The sequence below is a fragment of the Equus asinus genome, chromosome 4 (genome assembly GCF_041296235.1).
Source record: "Equus asinus isolate D_3611 breed Donkey chromosome 4, EquAss-T2T_v2, whole genome shotgun sequence".
Taxonomy (NCBI): Eukaryota; Metazoa; Chordata; class Mammalia; order Perissodactyla; family Equidae; genus Equus; species Equus asinus.
In genome coordinates, this window is record NC_091793.1 from 97617159 (window position 1) to 97638336 (window position 21178).

Genomic DNA, 21178 nt, shown 5'->3' on the forward strand with positions numbered 1-21178 from the left:
GTTGTAGAATACTGTTTTTGATTGTGGTTTACATTTTTGACTATTTCCTCATGTGATTTGTTAACTATTCCTTTCTCTCTCTTATGTCCTTTTCAAATACTTTTTCTACTCATTATCAACATAGCAAATGTTGTCCTTAAGGAAAACTGGCTGCTTTGACTCTTATTACCCTAAAAGGCATCCTCTAACACTGTCTCGGGTCCATGTGCCTTCCTCCCTCCTCCTCTCCCTTCCTATAAATTCCATTGTATCCTTGTACTCCTCCGTTGATTTTCTATCTCAGAATAGACACCTTGCTAGGAGGAAGTCATATGTGACTTAGCACCTGTCTGGCTCCCTGACCTCATCAGGAACCCATGGCCCACATTATTCACTGTGCTCCAGCCACAGAGGCCTTTCAGTTTCCAGTGGAGGCCAAGCTTACATATGCTAAGTGTCGTTGCATGCCTGTCCTCTCTGTGTGGCAGCCCTTCTTTCAGATCCCTGCTGGCTCTTCCTCCTCAATTACGTTTTTGCCAAATCACCTCCATGAACACTCTATCTAAAGTGGATCCCTCCTACTCCCCATCAGTATCTAACGTAATATTCCGTTTTATTTTCTTCATAGCACTTGCAGTTTCAAAATACTCAATTTTTAAATTTGTTTGCATGGCTTCTTTTGGTTTGTGTCCCCCAATCCACGTGAGCAGAGAAATTGCCAGCCCTTAGCGCTGTGCTGAGGATATGACAGGCATTCAGGAAGTCCCAGTTAAATGCCCCTCCTTTCATCTTCTTTACTTGGGTAGGTCCTTCAGTGATACTTTGCTGAGTTTTTGATTGAACTCTTGCTTTGGTTATTTTCTTAGAACGTACAATTTTTATCTTTCCCTTATCAATGGTAAGTGTGTTTTTCATAAGTTTCCAACAAGGACTTTTGAAGTTTTTTAGGAGTGGCAGATAGATTCTTTTTTGGCACATTTATCTGTAAACTTTTCTTTGAATCCAAGAAAGCACAGAAAAATATTCTAAATTGTTTCTAGAGCAGAAGCAAACAGCTTTGCCACATTTTTTCACAATAATGTGGGTCTGTTCCGATGAGGCAGAATTGAAATAAGAATTTTCTTTTCCTAAGTCTTGGACCGTCTGCTTGTATCTGGTTTGAAATCCTTAATCTTCGTAAGAGACTTGTGTGGTTTGTTTCATCCATCCTGCGTAGAGCAAACTCCAGAAATTATCTGGTTCAGCTGCACCAGCCTAGAACACAGGAAGGAAGTGGGGAAAAGGCCCTTGAATAGACAGAACCAGAGTGTTGAAAATCCAAATGCTAAAGTGCTAAGAAGTCACTGCTTTTGCTTTGTTCAGAGCTATTTCTTTGTATTTTAAACACAACTTCAACTAACTTGACTCTCATTTTTCTGACCATAGTGGTAACAAGTTTAGAAGTGAGCTGGAGAGATCCAAGATCAAAAGGGAAAATTACCATCAGCCTGATAGTTTGGAAGAAACAGGAACACTTTGTAAAGCAGGTAGAGGAAGAATTCAAATGGGAACAGTCTGTGGCTCGGGGCCTCTTAGTAAGGGGATTAATAGTGTTCCTTCTACTGTTCCTGAGGGCATCGCCCTATTAGCATAGTCAAGAATGCATATGGATGGCTCTATGTCATCAATAATTGAATTCATGGTTAGTTTATTTATGAAGACAAAGTGTGACCTTCATTTTTGAAATATCTTAATCCAAAATAGTTTAGAAAATCTTTTTAAACTGTAAACTCCACTCAAATGTAAGGTTTTGGAAGGCAGGGGTTTTTGTATGTTTTTTCTCAGTTGTGTGTTTGGTGTACATTTGGATGATCCGTGAATAATTATTCAACAAAAGAGTGAATGCAAGTCTTCATCCCACCATGCTAAAAAAAACAGGACATTAAGATAGTACCACCTCTAATGCGTAAGGGTGTTTTTTTCCCCTGTACCTATTGAATGAAGAAAAACCATAAAATAATGTAAATTTGAACTTAAAATAGCTCTGGACATGTTCAGAGCTATTTCATTTGTAGGTGGAGTGAGGATCAGCAAATTCAAATGATTTGCCTGAATTCACAAAGCAAGTTAGGGGTAGAGATGGAATTATAAGGCAAGTCTCCTTAATCTCTCCTTCTGGAATACCCCCTGGTGATTTTCTTTTTTAATCTGGTTTTGAGAATTAAAAGAATATAGAAGGGTTTTTTCGTTTGTTTATTTGTTTTTTAGCAATAGCAGCTTTAGAGAGAATATTGAGCAGAAACCTCTATCTTCTTATGTGCATGCTATTTAAATTTTAGACAGTCAAATGCTAGGGTGTTAGCTGTGTAATGTTGACACACAGTTATCTCATGCACAGTGACTAGACTTGTTTATAGTCTAGTACTTGACTGCTTTCCACTTAGGGTGTGTGCCAGTCCTTTTAAAGAAGAAAAGAAAAATCTCAAAAGGGGAGACTTAGAGACGACGCTTCATTCAAGTGGGGACAATAAGGTCTTATGACCAAGAATGTTTTAGCTAAGACAAGGGAGATGGACATACAGCCTTGCTTATTATTTTGCACAGGTGAAAGAAGACCTACCGTCTTTTGCTTTCCTTTTTTGAGGGTGAGGGGATGGGGCATTTATAAAATGTGGTATGATTTGTATTCCATACTTTTGGAAGAAATGTTTGTTAAGAAATATGACTTACCACAATCTGTCTCTCCTATTGTCTGATTCTTATTTCCTTAAGGGTCAGAGACTTTTAGGGACTGTGATCACTAAGCCAAATAATACAATACACGATTATTTTGACTATAGTGCATCTCATATTTCCCTTGCATTTATGTTTTGTCTGTGTAATTTGCCCCTTTGTTGATAGTTACATTTATACATGTAGTGGATTATTAGATGTGCAGAGGAGTGAATTTTAAATGCAAATTTGCACAAGCTACAGGGAAAAGAAGGCTGAGGGATGTGAAAAGTGGTTAGCTTTATTTCCTGGGGATCTTCTCTAGCTCAAGGAAGCAGAATAACTGGTCTTGCCACCCCAACATGCTTCTTGGTCTCTTCTATAACTCTCAGCCAAGGCTTGTGCTTTAATAGAGCTATAATCAAATTTAGAACATTTTTTAAATAATGTAAATAAATTGACCTAAATTATTGTGCTATAGTAGCATAAAAATTATTGGTCATAGTTTTTTTTATGAGCTCAGGATTTCATAAACTATCTTCAACAAGTATTTCCTAAAATGCATTTCTTGACATGCATCGTGCAATTGCCACTAGAACTTTTGAAGAATTGGTAACTTTTCTCTCATTCAATAAGACATTTTCTCTTATTCAATAATAAAAATAATGGACAAAAGCTAAGTAAATCAGTTGGCATCCGCATTTTGAATTAAAAAAAAAAGCCAGCTTTTCAAAGTTTTGTTTGTGCTTATGACATTTGAAGGCAGATTCTCAAACCTTCTATATCTGTGCTAATCACAAAAAAGAGATTTCAGAATAATGATCTTGAGTCTCTAAGTTTTTTTGAGCTTTCAAAGAAAAATGGCTACATGTGTAGATAGTTTTTCCTAACTCATAATGCTATAGTTTATAAACTTCTAAGATCTTGCAAAACAACATCAGAGATCTCTGATTAAGATCCAGGCAAATAGAAACTTAATTATCTCTGAAGCACTGCTTTCTCTGAATGTGTTATTTAATTGAAATTTTCTTAGGGTGTATTTCTTTTGACTGTAGAGAACTTATGTTCATTATCACTCATATACGTTAAAAACCTTTTGATTCACAGTGCCTGTGCACTATTTTATAGCACCTAAGCCATTTTAAAATACTATTTATTTATATGGTGAAGTAGATGTTTTCTTATGAAACATTTCGGGGTGTGTATTCAACAGCCATGATTGTGATTACTTTATAAGACTTTGTTATAGTTATAATAAATCTGAATGAGAGGCTTAATATATTGTAATTAAAGACAGATATTTTGAACTCTTGTTTTGTATGCAGTTTATTGTGTAACAAAGTGATAAACAAATGGCAAGCAATAGGATATATTGGAGTATATGAGGAAGCCATTTGGTGTAAAAATAATTTGGCCTAACTTTGTTGTTTTTCTAAAAGGGCCTGACGTGGCAGTTAAGCATGCATGATATATCTGCTTTAAGCATTTGCTGTGTCCCAAAGACAAGAACAAATGCCCTTAAGATAAAGGTACAACTTCCCTCACATTGGCATTTCTTTAAGGATAAGCATCTCTCCCTAGACTAGGAATTGATTGCTGCGCTCCTTTGACCACCCAGCTTACCTGTGACCATCCAGCTCGAGACAACAGACCTGCTACCTGCTGTGTCCATCAATCGCTGTGCGGACGGGGCAGTCTCATGACTATCGTAAAAGGGACATTTCAATCATATGTGATACATGCTCTTTGATGGTATATGACCACTCTGTACACCGCACTTCTCTGGAGTGCTCTGTTCCTTTGTGGGAGGACTCTCCCGGGCTAGATGGTCCTGAAATCTGGCTCATAATAAACTCACCCAATTTTGATTTATAGATTGGTTATGCGTTATTTGTGTAGACAAATGTAAAGGTTTTTTTCTTGTCTTGATTACTAAAATAGATTCTGTAACAGGATGTAAAATCTAAAAAAAAGGATTTGTGCTGCCAAAGGAATGTGAACCATTTTTCTAACCCAAAAATAGTGTTAGTAAAGGGTCAGAAAGTCAGCAAAAAGCATGGGACTAGTGTGGTCTGTTTGCCCAAAGAAGTTTTTTTGTGTGGTTCGTTGGTAACATTCCTTCTTCCTCAAGGCATAGTTAAAGCTTTTTTCAGTGTCTGCTGTCCTCTTTTCAAGTGAGGCCTTTCTTGTTAGTTGACGCATTAATGCAAGTTTGTTTAATTTCATGCCAGGCATGTTATCCACTCAGTGCCTTAACCTGACTTGTGTCTTTATAAGGGATGTGCATTTTGGGAAGAAGTGCTCCAGATTTTGACTTTTGAGGCTCATTTTATTTTATGTCTTTTAGGATTACCTTAAATTACATATATGGTAAACAAAGAAGGCAGAAATATGTTTTTATGGAAAATTAAAGATAGAATTTTACAACTTTAAAAATCTATTAACGTCTAGGATGATAGAGAATATAGTATATTAATTTTAGTTTTAAAATGAATTTAAAATGTAAAGCAAGTTCACTTGCATGAACTAACTATAGTTCTTTATGATTTTTAATGACAGTTCTATGGAAAGCAAATACAATAGAAATCATTCCATTATGAATGAAACTATGATCATTTGCATTAATGAATATAAATCTATTATAAGCTGAGATAGGCTTCATTGATTTCTTGTAATTCTACAGAGAACCTCAGGAAAATGAGGGAAAAGGGTCAAATTTGTGACTCTTTCGTACTGGTGTGTGTTTTAGAAGAGGCAGAAAACAAATACATAATATGGAAGTTGCCTTGGAAACTATTTATTTTGTTAAAAATTGAGTCTTACATAATAAATGACGACCAGAGTGCGAGCATGTATCATGTTCCTCTACAGCCCTCTACCTTTTCTGTATGTTTTCCTTTTAGAGGACTTAGTGAAATAAAAGCTTTAATTAGTTATGGAATTGCATATTAAATTAAAAAAACCCAAAAATTGCACACCAAAAGAATTAACATCATAATGTTTGACAAATTTTTTATAAACAAATAGAGACTTTTCACTGGGTTATTTTAAATGGTGGTTGACCTTATTTTCTCCTCTTTTGTGTGTGTATGCCTTTTGCTTACATTTCTTAAACACTGATTACAACCCCTGGAGCCAACTCAACCCTTCCCTGTGCCAGCTCCTCCTTCTGTTAAGCTTCCAGGCTCCTGCCCTCCTGTGAGCCTTTTTGGGCTAGCCTCCTGGGCGAACCTCTTTCTCAGTCATCTGTAGCTGTGTGTTTGCTCCTAAAATGATATAACTGACCTAAAGGTGCCCCAGAGAGACGCATAGGAAGCTTTTCCAAATACTTTCTGCCTTGAAGCTATGTGAATCAATACAAATATGGTGTTTGTCTTCTTTCATTTGCTCTTTGTTTCCTGATTTTGTTTTTCTTTTGTCTTTATTAAAATACTCTGCCTTTGTTAAGATTTTTTCCCATCTTTTGGATTGGGCCCTTCTGGCATGGAATTTTCCTGGGGAAATTGATTGGAAATAGAACATGCTCTTCCCTAAGTGGTCTGGCTCTCTGATGGGGTATGAGAGGCAGGGACAAAGCTAGGGGTTGGATGCTGTGCCAGTCACGTGTGATTATGTTGCTCTAACTTCCTCCTCAGCCACAGTGAAAATTTTGGACATCCAGAAGCGGAGGATTCATTGTATTTCTAACTTTTCTGCCAACTTTTACTGGTTCTTTCACTGGTCTTGTTTTATCAGAAGAATACTTTTCTCAATGACTTCAGAAAAACCTTTGTGTTTATCCTTTGATATCCTATTCAGTAGTCAAAACTGACTTTAGTGGAATCAGTTTAAAATGGAGTCGGAGTTTCCCTTCCAGAGAAGCTGCCTGCTGTCTTGAACCTTGGCCTGGGCAAACCTTTGGACTGGGCCAAACCGGCAATTGTTTTACTAGCAATTGTTCAAATTAAAATTCTTTGTAATACAGCCTCCCTTCTTTGCCTTTAAAAGCCCTTGACTTTTACTCCCTAGCAGGGTACTGTTTGGATTTCTACCTGAGTCTGTGCTCCCCAAATTGCAGTTCTTTGATCCCAAATAAACACTTTGCCTCTTCAACTGATGTCTGTTTTCGTAGGTTGATACAGTGTATGTAGTTTTTATAACTATGGGTTGTCATTGTTACTGTGTTTGGGGCTTTAAAAAATGTATATGTATATATGTAGTAGAGGAAGGGCTAGGGAGGAAGGTAAGGTGATTGAAGGATAAAAGTGTCGGCTGTTTTCTCAGGACTTGATACATTCACTTATTTCCACTGGGATAATCTTTAGTAGATAACTCTTGGGTCCATTTCCTAACCAGACTTGGCCTAAATCCTTTTTAAAAATGTTTAAAGCAAACCAAAAAAGGATGATTCATTTTCAGTTTATGGACTAGGACTCCTCTCTTTCCAGAGAATAGGCTGACGGGCCTCTGATGTTGACTGTTTTGTTCATCTATGTCTGACAGCTTTCAAAAAGCACGCTTGAGGGCTCGCCACGTGTTTCTGTGGGGATCCCATGCTGCTGTGTAAGATGTATGTGTGCAGAAGTGCTGCTCTGCTTGGCTGCGGAGGATGCGTTTGCAGGCAGAGTGCTAATCATTGTCCCCACTGTAAAGTCAACCTTTGGGAAAGAAAAGGGGGTATGTGGTGTGCTTTGATTGCTACTTACTTGTCCGTGTAAGCTCTTGATCAGCATATGTTTGGTGTGCCTGAACCACGGTGTATTTTCTGATAGGAAGGTATACAAAACACGTGACCTCACATCAATTGGAATAAAGGCTTTGCTTTGTTGGAACATATCTAGTTCAAAGCACCCAGAGATCTTGACTTTTATAGTTAAAACTGGGCTGCTGGGTGGGAAGGTGCTTTTGAACTCACTCCCTCTTCTTCCATTTTGTTGTGGACTTGCTGCCAAGTTCCATGATTATAAACTTCTTGGGTAGGACTTCCTCTGATGAGTTCCTTCCCCCTTCTTTTGTAAGATTCATGCAACTTTCTCCCATAAGTCACTGAGTTTGTATGCAGGTGGACCTTGAGGCCTGGCCCTCTGGGTTCTGCCTTTTGTGGGTTTGACAGAGTGTCATGACTCAAAATAGAAGAGGGGGAGGTTTTCCATGCACAGCTACAAGGTGGGTGACTGGGCAATTGAAGTGTAAGGAGCTTCTTGCTGCCTTTGAACCTGCATGTGCTTAGGTAAAGGGCTGAGTGAAGTAGCACATGCCACATCTAGGTTACATCCTGGAGGTTTTATCTTATGTTTTGAATGCCTTGTTCATCCAGTTTCTCACTATAGGTGGTCAGAGGGACATGGAATGCTTTTATATCTTGCTAGAGAACACTTGTCCCAAGGATTGCAAGACTTGTAATTGTGTGACCATGGGCTCATTTAGAGCCAGTTGGAACAGACCCCATCTCTTATCAACAAAGTGATTAAGAATTGTCTTTCAGAAAATTTGGAAAAGTTACAGAGCTAGAGCATGCACAGAAGAAGAAATCTTGACCTGAAACGACCGTGGAACCAAAGATTCTCCTCCCCATAGAACCAAAGGACTGAGACATGACCAGAATTTAGAAGTTGGACTCTTATCAGAAGCAAGGGTCCACCGTTCAGGAAGATCTGATGTTAAAATTCCTTTCCTACCTTACTATAAATGTTTAAAACCTCGTCATAAGTGTTAGAACCTCATCATAAATGTTTAGAACCTTACCATAAGTGCTTGAAGCTCACCAATCAAAACCTATCCCACCAGCATTTCTGCATGCCACCCTATTCTCCCTAACCCCTTAAATTTCCCCCAAATCCTGAATCAAGGAGACAGATCTGAGGGCACATGCCTCCTCTTTCCCTTCAGATCGATCTCACAGAATAAAGGTGATCTCTTTTCCCAAAGGCCGATGCCGTAATTAATTGACTCGTTTGTGTGCACCAGGCAAGAGAACCCCAATTTTGTGAAATAACAATTGAAATTACTCTTCTGAAAATGATCTTTGAGCTATACTCCCCCCACACCTCCCAACGCACACTGATCACTCTTTTAAGGGATGGGGAGAAGTATGCTTACATCTGTGCTGGCAAAAGACTCAAAACCCTGGAAAGTCCTAATGTTTCTTAAATTATGGAGATTGGAAAGGAACTTGCTATGTTTTCGTAAAAGTGAAGGTACCCAGGGCTCCTTCCACAGAAGAGCAACAAATCCACTTGGATGCATTTTTATTTGTGCTAAATTAAGAGAGAAGCTAGGACTGTAAGACAGGGAGAAGAGTTTGAGGACTCTATTTCAAGAATTCAGGGGCCAGGAAGTGTGCTCTTGTTCTGGAATAACGTGTTTGTGGCTGGTCGCTAAGGGGACTTTCAGCCTTTTTAAATGGGTGGTTGTTTCTTGTTTTTAAGTCTAAAGTGTGTGGTTATGTCATTCAAATGCATAATTTAGCTGGGAGGGTAGCCTTGCCTCTGAAGGAGAGGAGGCAGAAGTGGTGAGCACTCTGGGACTATTTGAAATAGGATCTGAGTGGTTGTTCTCATTGTTGAAGTCACTCTGTCTATAATGGGAGTCCTAAAAGGACAGCTAAGAATTAAGTAGAGCCAGATAAATTGTAGGGTTAGCTAGAAGCATAGGTGAACAAACTTTGAGAAGTGGCAAACTCAGTTTTTGTTTGCTAGCAGTGAGTATGTTTTATCATGTAGCAGTTATATCTGTCAGTTCTAGGCAGAAAATTCCCAAACCATAGCTTTGCTCTGATTACTCTTGTGAGTCTGAGACCCACCTAACCATGTTTGCTCTTGTCTCCAATTAGGTTTTCTGTCAAGATCTCAAATTTCCTTAATTCCAAACTGAGCTCGTCTTCTTCCTTAAACCTGCTTCTCTTTCTAAATCTTAATGCTGTAATGTTGGGGCCAATCTCCAGCTACCCAGGCTAAAACCCCTTATGATGTTCAATCTCTTCCCGCTTCCTTCTGTAATCAGCAGTCAGGTCCTGTCCTGATCTCTTAGTAAGTGCTGTCACTAGAGATTTCTGCAGAGCATTTAGACTTTCAATGTTGTCCTAAACTGGGCTCTTATCTTCTCACCTGGGGACTGTTTCATTGCCTTCCAGTTGGTCTCTCTGTCTTCATCATAGCCTTCAACACAAAAATCTGCTTGACGACTCTTCACAAATCATGGATTGAACATCTTACTTCCCTCGTCTGCAGCCTCAACTCCCCACTGCCAACAGAATATCATCGAAATGTCTTATTTCACATATGCAGTCTTTTTATCTCTTGTCTTGGACTTCTTTTTAGACCTCATTTCCAATTGAACATCATCGCCAACCAAACCAGATAGTTATGTACTTGTATGCCTCCTGAACATTACTGTAATCTTCCTCTTTCTCTTCCAAATCTTCTTTATCTAGACCTGTCTCTACTCATTCCCCTTCCAAAGCCTTTTCTTTCTTTAAGACCTTCCCAAGTATCCTGTCTTCTTTGAAGCCTTCTTTAATTCTTTTAGTTAGAATCAATCTCTCATTTCACTACAGTGATATAGCATCTTGTTTCTTTTCTGTCAGAGTGTATGTGTATAAGTATGTATCTTTTCTCTTTTTCTATCTGTTATTACCATGTTTTTACGCTGAGTTGAAGCATGAATGCACTGTGCCATTTTGACTTGATAATCTACTATTTCTTTTTCAATTTGTTATTGTTTTAGGAAATAATGTAACTTAACAGCTTACTTTATTTAGAACCCCTCCTAGCCCTTCCAATCATATTGAGGGACGCAAATCACAGAAATTCAGGTGAAATATTGTCTCTGTCCATATAGTGGTTCCATTTTTTTCTTTGAGGGCATCATAACTCAGTGTTTAAAATAGAACAGAACAGAGGAGAAATAGCGTCCCAGCTTTACTCTATCCTACATCTTGTGGTTGATGAAAATGTTATCGGATAGTGCTTTACTATCACCCCTACCTCCGCTTCTTTCTACTCTCCTTTCTTTTGAGTATAATTTAAATTCTTTCTTCCAGTTTTATTGAGATATAATTGACATATAATGTTATATTAGTTTAAGGCATAAAATATAATGATTTGATATTTTTATATATTATGAAATGATTATTACAATAGTTTAGTTAACATTCGTCACCTCACATAGTTATAATATTTTTTCTTGTGATGAGAACTTTTAAGATTTCCTCTCTTAGAAACTTTCAAATATACAATTCAGTATTGTTACCTGCTATATAGTCACCATGCTGTACGTTACATCCCCAGAATTTAGTATTTATCTTATAACTGGAAGTTTGTACCTTTTGATCCCATTCACCCATTACCCCCACTCCCTACCTCCTGCCTCTGGCCACCACCAATCTATTCTCTGTTTCTATGAGTTAGGATTTTTTAGATTGTATATATGAGATCGTACAATATTTGTCTCCCTGTCTAACTTATTTCACTTAGCATAATGCCCTCAATGTCTATCGTGTTGTCGCAAATGACAGGGTTTCCTTCTTTTTAATGGCTTAAAACTATTCCATTGTATGTGTGTATATACCATATTTTCTTTATACACTCATCTATCGATGGACACTTAGGTTGTTTCATTATCTTGGCTTTGTGAATAATGCTACAGTGAATGAGGAGGTGCAGATACCTCTTTGAGATAGTAATTTCATTTCCTTCAGATAAATACCCAGAGGTAGAATTGCTGGATCACGTGGTAGTTTTATTTTTAATTTTTTGAGGAACCTCCATACTGCTTTCCGTAGTGGCTGTACCAATTTACATTTCCACCAACAGTGCACAAGGGTTCCCTTTTCTTCACATCCCCATCAACACTTGTTATCTCATTTTTTTGTGTGAGGTGATATCTCATTGTGGTTTTGATTTGCATTTCCCTGATGGTTAGTGATGTTGAGTACCTTTTCATGTACCTGTTGGCCATTTGTATATCTTCTTTGGAAAAATGTCTATTTAGTCCCTCTGCCCATTTTTAAATTGGTATGTTTGTTTTTTTGCTATTTAGTTGTTTGAGTTCTTTATATATTTTGGATATTAACCCCTTATCAGATATATAATTTGCAAATATCTTCTCCCATTCAGTAGGTTGCCTTTTTATTTTGTTGGTGGTTTCCTTTGTTGTGCAGAAGGCTTTTAGTTTGTTGTAGTCCCACTTATTTATTTTTGCTTTAGTTGTCTTTGCTTTTGAGGTCAAATCCAGAAAATCAGTGCCAAGACCAATGTAAAAGAGCTTACCCTCTATGTTTTCTTTTAGGAGTTTTAAGGTTTCTAGTCCAAGTCTTTAATCTATTTTGAGTTGATTTCTATGTGTAGTGTAAGGTAGTGGTCCAGTTTCATTCTTTTGCATGTGGCTGTCCACTTTTCTCATCACCATTTATTGAAGAGATTATCCTTTCCCTATTGTATATTCTTGGCTCCTTTGTTGAAAATTAATTGACCATAAATGCATGAGTTTATTTCTGGACTCTCTATTCTGTTCCATTGATCTATATGTCTATTTTTATGCCAAAACCATACTGTTTAGATTACTATAGCTTTGTTGTTGTTGTTATTGAGGAAGATTGGCCCTGAGCTACCATCTGTTGCCAAGATTCCTCTTTTCCTTTTTCCTCCCCAAAGCCCCAGTACATAGTTGTATATCCTAGTTGTAAGTCCATCTAGCTCTTCTATGTGGGATGCTACCACAGCATGGCTTGATGAGCATCGTGTGGGTGTGTGCCCAGAATCTGAACCGGAGGACCCTGGACCACTGAAGCAGGGAGTGTGAACTCAACCACTATGCCAAGGGGCTGGCGCCTGTAGCTTTGTAATATAGTTTGAAATCAGAAATTGTGATGCCTCCAGCTTTGTTCTTTCTCAGGATTGCTTTGGCTATTCAGGGCCTTTTGTCTATCCAACTATTAATAGCACTTAATACAGTACAACTAATTTTAAGACAGTTACAAGACAGACTTTGATGTTTAATCCTCCAACTTGATTGTAAGCCCCTTGAAGGCAGTTGATAAACTCACAGATATACTTAAATGAGTACCTTTTTATTTAGGACTTTGTTTAGTTGGGCTGGTGTTCTCCTTGCAAGAATTAGAGGGCTGGCACTGGTCTGTGCAAATGCAGGAGCCAGTCCTGAGTCAATGTATATATGGTTGACTTCATAGGCTGTTAAGCATGGACATCAGGCTATGGTACCTACGCTAATTTTCTTTTTGGATAATTTTTCTACCTCCAGTTTTCTACCTCTGGTTTTCTTACACTTTTAGTTGCAAAAGGTAAAGATTTGTCAATATTTTTGTTCCTCTTCTTTGCTAATTTCCTGGTTGTGGCTTTTACTTAGAAGGAAACTGTCTTTTCTTCTCTGTAATCATTGTGAAAACTTTTTTCTTTATAACAGAATGTAAACGTAGTCCACAGCATATAATTTATATTTATCTGGCTTTCGATTTCTTTCTTTCAACATTAAAACAAAGTTCCTTTATTATCTGGTAGAAGGTTACTAGTAGATATTTTGTTTGAGGCTTCTTCATTGCCTTAGAGAAACCCTAATGCCAAGGGATTGTACACTTTGGATGAGTGTTTGGATGAGTGTTTGGATGAGCCTTTTGTGGGGAGCAACAGCAATATGAGGGCCAGCCCTGTGGCCTCGTGGTTAAGTTTGATGTGCTGTGCTTCAGCAGCCTGGGTTCAGTTCCTGGGCATGGACCTACTACACCACTCAGTGGTGGCAACCCACATACAAAATAGAGGAAGATTAACATAGATGTTAGCTCAGGGCTCAAGCAAAAAGAGGAAGATTGGCAACAGATGTTAGCTCAGGGTGAATCTTCCTCAGGAAAAAAAAAAATATAGTGTGACTCTTGGGGAGAAGTTGCCTTTTGAGAGCAAAGGCAGGGCAGAACCACCCAGTGGTTAAGCACATAGACTAAGTTGTGGTTTTGCCACTTTCTAAGGAGCGACTTTGGGCAAAATACCCTACCCCTTCTGAACCACAACTGCCTCTTTTATGAAATTACAATGTGGTGAGGGTGATGTGAACTGATGTATGTAAAGAATTAAAAACACAGTACCTATTACTGAGCAAATGCTCAATAATTGGCTACTATTGTCATTATAACAATAAAAAAATAATAATGGTAATCTTGGGAGAGCCAGGTAAAATTGACTGATTCTGTGCTCATGTTTTTGAGTGATTATTCATTACAAGTAGCTGGATGATCTTAAGGATGGATTTGATCAGAATAGAAATAATGATTCATTAAGCCTAGGTTATTTTATGAAATTACTGAAAAAATAAATTTTATTGATTATAGTCAATATTATCGCTAACTCCACAAAATAATATATTAATGCAGTTTTTCATTAATATTTGTGGCTCATTGACAAAACCCATGAAAATATCCCCCTGAGCAAGTTTTGCTTTCAGACAAATCAAATTGAAGCAATATAATAAGGTGAGCAGGAAATGCAGGGACCTACACAATGGGAAAAACTAGCTCCAAACTTAACTGGCTGAATGAACATCTCTGCTGAGACATGTTAAATAACATCCCTCAGTTGGCTATATGGTATCCTTTGTGAAGTCATCAGTGGCATTATCAACAAGACAGAAGCAGTGATACTGAGCTAGAGTCAATCAGCCACAAAACTCACATCCAAGGGACCACCGGGCTGCTGTCTGTATGGCAGAGGCACATGCATTGTTTAGGTAAATAGAACTAGGTCTCGATTCTCTGTCCCTAATTGTCAGGGGAACCTAGTTAGCCTGGAGATAGCATGCTATCTCCGGGCTGCTAGAGTTTCTATTGTTGTGTGATAGACGCCCACGTGAACCTTTACAGCAATACCAGGAATGGTAATGATGAGCTGTGACAAATGGGTGCCTTCCAAGTAGGCTAGTGGCAGTTTTTACAATCAGAGCGACTTTGGACATTGAGTTTTGCTTAGGGTTTACTGAATGATGAATGGAGGCCCCTAGTCAGCATATACCAACTATTTTGTATAACTTGGGAGAGGGGGCTTGTTGATATAGAGGAGGGACAGTAAAGAAGAGAATTTCAGCAGCAGAGAACGTAGGCATGTGAAGTATTTTTCTGGTGAATTCTTAATAACAAAGATGAGTCTTAGAATGTAGGAGTTTGTCAGAAGGAATGAGATCAGAGTAAAAATAAAAGTTTAAGAGATGCCAATTTTTGTTTTAGCATATAATTTACAGTATTCCAAAATGAATTTTCTTTAGAATCATAGTTACCAACTGCACTGAAATTCTTTGATTTAGGATAGTTATGCTAATAGATTCTATCCATTCAATACAGACCCACACATTTTAACTGTATCATAATTTACACTGAGATACTATATGTTCTTTACTATCCTAGGTTAAAACTGACTTCATATTAAATACTTTCTTGAGTCATGAGATATCTGTAGAGTATAAGGTGTGTTGTCCAGACAGGTCAGACCTCCACCCATTCAGGAAAATAGGGTAGTGGCTTCCCAGGATGATATGCGCATGTCAGCTGCTAATGTGAATGAAAGGCTTAGGCGGTCAAATTACTCAATATCAGCTCTAAGTTAGAATTGTTTTTTTAGTTGATTACACTATTATACATCTTTTTTATTTAGCTGAATTAAAGCTGGCAAGAGGTTTTTTTGGGGGAAATTTTCATTATTATGCTTTTCTTTGGGTGGGGTTTCTGAAAAAGTTAAAGAATATTTAAGTACTCAAAAAAACTTTAAAAAATTTCATCAGTCCAATAGTAGAAGTATTTTTTAAAACAAGTCTGAAGAAAGAAAGTCAAAAGCTAACACAATGCAAGACCTTATTTGGAAATATTCACAGAGCATGAAAGAGGGCTTGATCTGGAGAGTTTCCCCTTGAAATTGTACTGTCATACAACTCTGGCTAACAGAAAACTTTCCTTTTAAGTTCCCTGAATGAAAAGAGTTACAGCAGTGTTAAAGCTGTCACTTTGTGCGAGGATCAAGGCAGGGTTTCCTTTGACTTTTTATGTGTAAAGTGTAGACTCTTTTAGGGATAGAAATGTAAGTATGTTGGCTTTCAGTTCTAGAAAGAACTTCATTAGGAAGGGGAGAACTCAGGCAGGGAGTTGTACCACAATTTGAATTCAACACTTGCCGATGAACCGGAAGAAGGCATGAGGTTCATTGTCATGTCAAGTGGCAGAAGACTTCTACCCGTTCTGCTTGTGGAGGGAATTAGCGGTGGAGCAAATGTGCAAGTACAGCATGCAGTTTTGCCAGATACACAATGATATTTCTCTTCACAACTCTCTTGGCTTTATACTCTTTAACTATCCTTGGTTTTCTCTTCATTTCCTTTTCTTTCTTTAATTCCTGTTGGAAGGTGACTTTTATATAGACAATTCCCTTGTCTAGTTCTTTTTGCGTATTGTTTTTGAATTGTAGTATACAAATTGGCATGTTAGTAACTTCCTGATTTTATGTTTTCTTTTCTTGTTTAACTTAGTTTCATAATCTACACAGTCCCTTTTTGTTATTGGGGTTGTTATGGGATAAAAATCCCAATTAACTTTTTTGTTGCCTTTTTTTCCTTTGTAGGCTAAGAAATGGCATTTCAAAAGGCAGTGAAAGGGACTATTCTTGTTGGAGGAGGGGCTCTTGCAAGTGTTCTAGGCCTCTCTCAGTTTGCTCACTACAGAAGGAAGCAAGTAAGTAATTGTGCATGTGTTGATTATAATATGAACCTTAACTATGTTAAGGAACTGTATATGAAGTGTATGTATGCTGATACTTTAGTTTAGAAATTACTGTCTCAGCTTGATCTGAAAGAAACTAATTTAGACTACTTCCTGAATGATCCTTGAGAACTGTGTGTATCTCATTTTTTAAAAAGTATATTTCTTTATTAGAAAGCATTATATTATTTAGCCTCTGTTTTGGCTCTTTGGTTTTAAAAGATTGCTTTATTTCTGCGTGCCAGAGTTTGTTCATTTAGGCCTTTCTTGTCTAAGTCATCCAAATGTCTGGATACCTCCTATGTTCCTGCCAAAAATTTCTCTTATTAGAAGTCAGGCAGCTGAGAAAGGAAATGGAAAAGAAAGTGCCTTTACAAAAGACCAAACTTTGAAACCTGGTTTTATTTTTAAAGGTTTAGTTACTTATATAGTGTTACTTTAGATTGGGTAAAATTTTTAATGGGCGAAAACTATGAAAATGAGATTGGGATGAAGTTTCCAAAGAATTTTAAGTGGTCAGTTTCTTTTCATTTTGCTTTTTTCCCTTTGCTCTAGAACTATGCCTTCCCGTAGTTCAAAAGTGATGCCAGGAAACCATTTTGGTGAATGATTTTGTTCTTTTCAGGCTTGAAATGGCGGTGTCCACCAGCAGTCACTATTAGTCTCCTGCTCCCCCTCCCCTGTGTTGTTAGGACGTCTTGTGCTACCAGCTAGGTGGTGCATTCCCCATTCAAAGATGTCAGTGAAGGAATTTGGGAAGCCATTTGTAGCTGGGCTCTATGTGAACTACTCATTTTCTGCATTTTCGTGAGTACTGTCTTGCACTTGTTTCTCTGTCTTTGTGCTACAAGGCAGTAGAGCCAGCCAGATTGCTTGGAGTCCCATGTCCTGAATGGGAAATCCCACTTTAAAAACACATATTAGGAAGAATCAATTTGATGGTTTATAGGTAAAAAAAACAAAGCTCATTTTCAATGTTTTCTCCTAAAGATGGACGGTGCTGAATAGGTTCTCTTGGTCCTTTTCATTCTTCCCTGTGAGCACATTACCCTCACAGGTTCCCCAGGCGTGTATGTTGCAGATATTACTAATTGACATACTATTGAAACTCATCCTCACCCATTGATCATGCTTAATGCACTGTTTCTTTTAAAATATTGCCTTGGTTCCTTAAAAGTAGGCGTGGAAAGGTGTTGCTTCTGCTGAGGCTATTTCAGAAGTGCGATTCTGTTGGGACATGCGCTTTAGTGGGTTAGATTACTTCTGCCATCTTTACCAGTGCTATCTGAAACGATGCTGGAAAATGCCAATGCCAAAGGTCACGGTATCTAATATGATGAGTTGTTGCTAAATTTGTACATGGCGTATGTCTGTTAACCACAGTAAACATGTTCTATTTCAGAGTTTATAGCTTAACTTTGTACCTAGAAAATACTGCTTCATATTTTTTTATGTTTGATTTCGCTTTAGTCTCGAGGAATAGAATTAAAAGTTGATACTGCCTTCAATCAATCAAGTTAGGGGTGAATTTTAGTAAAATCAAGGCGAAACAAGGGTCTGTTGATTCCTGGGATGTTTTGTCATTTCTCCTTCCTAAGATAGACATCCTGACCACCATAATAGCCAAATGTAACAGATACCAGCAGTTTTAAGTCATTTATAATTTAAATCTGACAAGTTCTCTTGAGGAAAATCATCATAGGCATATTCAATCAATGAGTTGCAGAAGACATACATCCAAGTGTGTGCGTTCTTTTGTGGTGATTCCTGTCCCTTTAAGCCACTGCCGTGAGCATGTTTTGGGTAGCAGGTTGAGATGTAGCCATAGGGATTGGCAAAAAAGAGAGAAAGGGGGGTAAAGGAGGAGAGGAGACCAACTCATCTGAGCCATTGACATAAAATGACCACAGGCCTCAACTGTCCTTTCTCAGAAAATATCTGCCAATCACAGCCGTTCTAGGGGGGGAATTTTTCTTACTTCAATAGTCAAGAAAAATCTGCCCCTTCTTTCCCATTACTGGTCTACATTTTGTAGAAGCCGTGGCCTTCAGTGTGACTAGGCATGCTCCATTTTTCTACAGAGCAATGCTTGAAGTATTGGCTTGGGTTTTTATTTTTCCAGTTTTCTAAGATGATTCAACTGATAAACTAGCCTCCTTTAAGAATAAATTGGTGATGAAAGCCCAAGATACTGATGGATGAGAAAGCCGTCTGTTGACTTTAAGTTCAGGCACATTTTGCTGGCGTTCCCACACTCTCAGCCCTGTCTCCCCAGGCCCATAGCTTGTGCGCATTTGATATTTCCAGTACAAACCTTCCTTCCTAAAATACAGGCAGTGGTTGTATTCTAAACACAAATGGGTTGATTCTAAAAGTTGGTCAGTTGTTAAAGCACGTTTGGTAATGGTGCTCTAAGTGTTTAGGTGCCAGGTCAGCTCACAAAAACTTTTTAAATCAATTCTAATGTTAAATTAGCTTGTATTTGCAAGGAAAAGAATAGAAGGAAAACTATTATACATATGATTTTTGATTAATTAAACAGAGAACAAGATGAAATCAAATAAGATGTGATTCATTTACCTTTTACGCAGTTTCTTGAATAAAAGGTACTGTAGGTGAGGAAATAGAGACGGTTATGGAGACTAGCATTCTTGGGGCAGAATGGGAGTTAGGGGTGACAGCAATTATTTTTTGTCTCATTTTAGTTAGTAGTGTGGCTTTTCTTTATACAAGCATATTTTTAACATTTATATTATGTTTATCAGTGATGAATAGTATCCACTGTTGACCCAAGTGAAGCCTAGAGATTTTTTCTTTTGAGATAAATAGGTCATATTTCAAAGGGATAGGGATTATGGCCTAAAGAGAGAGCTATTATCATTATTATTATTATTATTATTATTTCTTTTGGAGGTGAGGCAATCTAAATCTTCAATTCCAGTGAGGGAGCTGATGGGAAAAAGGAAGTGAATGTTGGCTAACTTCTTTTGACTGTGTCCACCTGTGGGGAAGGAGGTTTGTGGTCTCAAATGTCATCCACATTTGAGGCCACCTTCAGTTATGCATGTAGGGATTTTTTGAGTGGTCTTGGAGTGGCTTCCTATTCATTTCATTTTCCTTTCCTTTATTTCCCCACCAATAAGTAGGTGACTACGTTTTCACAACGCCTTCTTGAGTTTTCCTCTCCTCAAACCAGCCATATACCAAGGAACAGGAAGCTGAGTAATGGGACATAAGCATCCTACCCTATCTTAAATCCCACCAGTGATGTAGCAAGCAAACACCTCTGTGGTGGAGTACAGATTATCCAGAGCAAGGTATTTGTCATTCACTATTTAGTATGGGTCCGTTGAATAATAAACATTTAAGTGGAAGGGCCTTGGAAGATATCTCATCCAGTCTTCCTCTCAGGACAGACAGGATGTTCTTCTGGTTATTCCTCATTATCTAGCGAAAGGAAAGTGTCGCTTCATGGGAGAGCTTCCTTTTCTAATTCCAAGCTGGTGGGAGGAGGAGCGGAGTTTAAATTACGAGAGAGGGGCTTGGGTACTTTCAGAGCTGGTGAACCTTAGTGAGGATGGAAGTGGAGAGCGTTAACGTCAGGGCTGCATCAGGATTCCCTAGTGGGTGGGAAGAATGAGGGTGGCCACAGAGAGTGAGGACAAAAATAGGGTTGGTTTGCAAAGATTTAACTGAGGGCTGTCCCAGGCTTTTCTCTTTTCATTATAGACCTTTTTTTTTTTTTGTTTATTGTAAACTTATTTTATATGTTCTAGGTCCTCACTGGAAACGTTGGCGTGATGGTGTGGGCTGCTTTTTAACCCCATTGGTGTGGTTGATGTAACAAAGGTCTATTTAGGTCTGAGGGTGGGCCCTCTCACGTAACACAGGCCAGGTTTGTTCCTTCCATTACCCACTCTGAAGGTGTAGCGGGCTTTGTGAGACAATCTGAGGTGAAGCCTGAGAACCACTGAGAGCTTTCTCAAAGCCCGGATGTGAAAGTTTCTTTTTTTGTTTTTCCTGCATCATACATATGCAGAGAGTGGGCTTCAGAGAATGGAAATCAAGGTCCCTTTTCAGTGTGAGGAGTGATCTTCTTAAAATCAGGGAATTGAGAGATTCTTATTGATTGATGTGTCATTTGTGAGCAACATAACAAGAAAGGACAAGAGCATGATCTTTGGAGCAGGCTGCCTGCATTCAACATCTGGCTCTGGGTCTTAAGAGCTAAGTGACCATGGACAATTTTCTTAAATTCTCTGGGCTTCACACTCCCTCATCTGTAAAATGTGGGGAACAGTGGTACTTCCTTCGAAGGATTGTTGAAGAGCAGAAAAGCCTAGAAGAGTTCCTGGAACAGAGTAAGCTTTCGAAAAGTGTAGCTATTATTAGATTCCCAGATGAGGTGAATATAGAGGGCGGTTGTAGTTAGCAACATAGTTGATCTTGTCACTGGAAACCCTTGCATTCAGGGATGCCTTGTTAAGACTTTGAGGTTGATAGCAAATGGTATGTTCTTCCTCTGAGATTGTAGGAGAATGGCTAGAAAACAGTCATACAACATCCCTCTGGTTTCTCTTCGCCTGGCTTCCTGATCTGAAGAGGAGCCAATAAGATGGACAACCCTGATAATTGACTTAAACTCTTTTCCTGTTGGAAGTGATAAATTCCCTGAAGTTCCCACTGTTTCTTTTCTTTTTATTATTTGAGCTTATGTGAGTGGTGGCAGACTTGATTTGTATGGCTGATGTGTTTCTAAAACGTTATATGAATGTAGTCTTTTTG

General features: G+C 38.3%; 1 protein-coding gene across 5 annotated transcripts in view; it reads left to right on the plus strand.

Annotated features, from left to right (window-relative positions):
* The window catches only part of GPD2 (glycerol-3-phosphate dehydrogenase 2), a 139096-nt gene that overhangs the window by 21830 nt on the left and 96088 nt on the right, over positions 1-21178 (plus strand). For all 5 annotated transcript variants that reach the window (XM_070507796.1, XM_044768891.2, XM_014858273.3 and 2 more), the window contains exon 2: positions 16257-16366. In XM_070507796.1, coding sequence (XP_070363897.1) covers positions 16265-16366 — 102 coding nt within the window. In that variant the 5' untranslated portion in view covers positions 16257-16264. The remainder of the gene's footprint in view (positions 1-16256; positions 16367-21178) is intronic.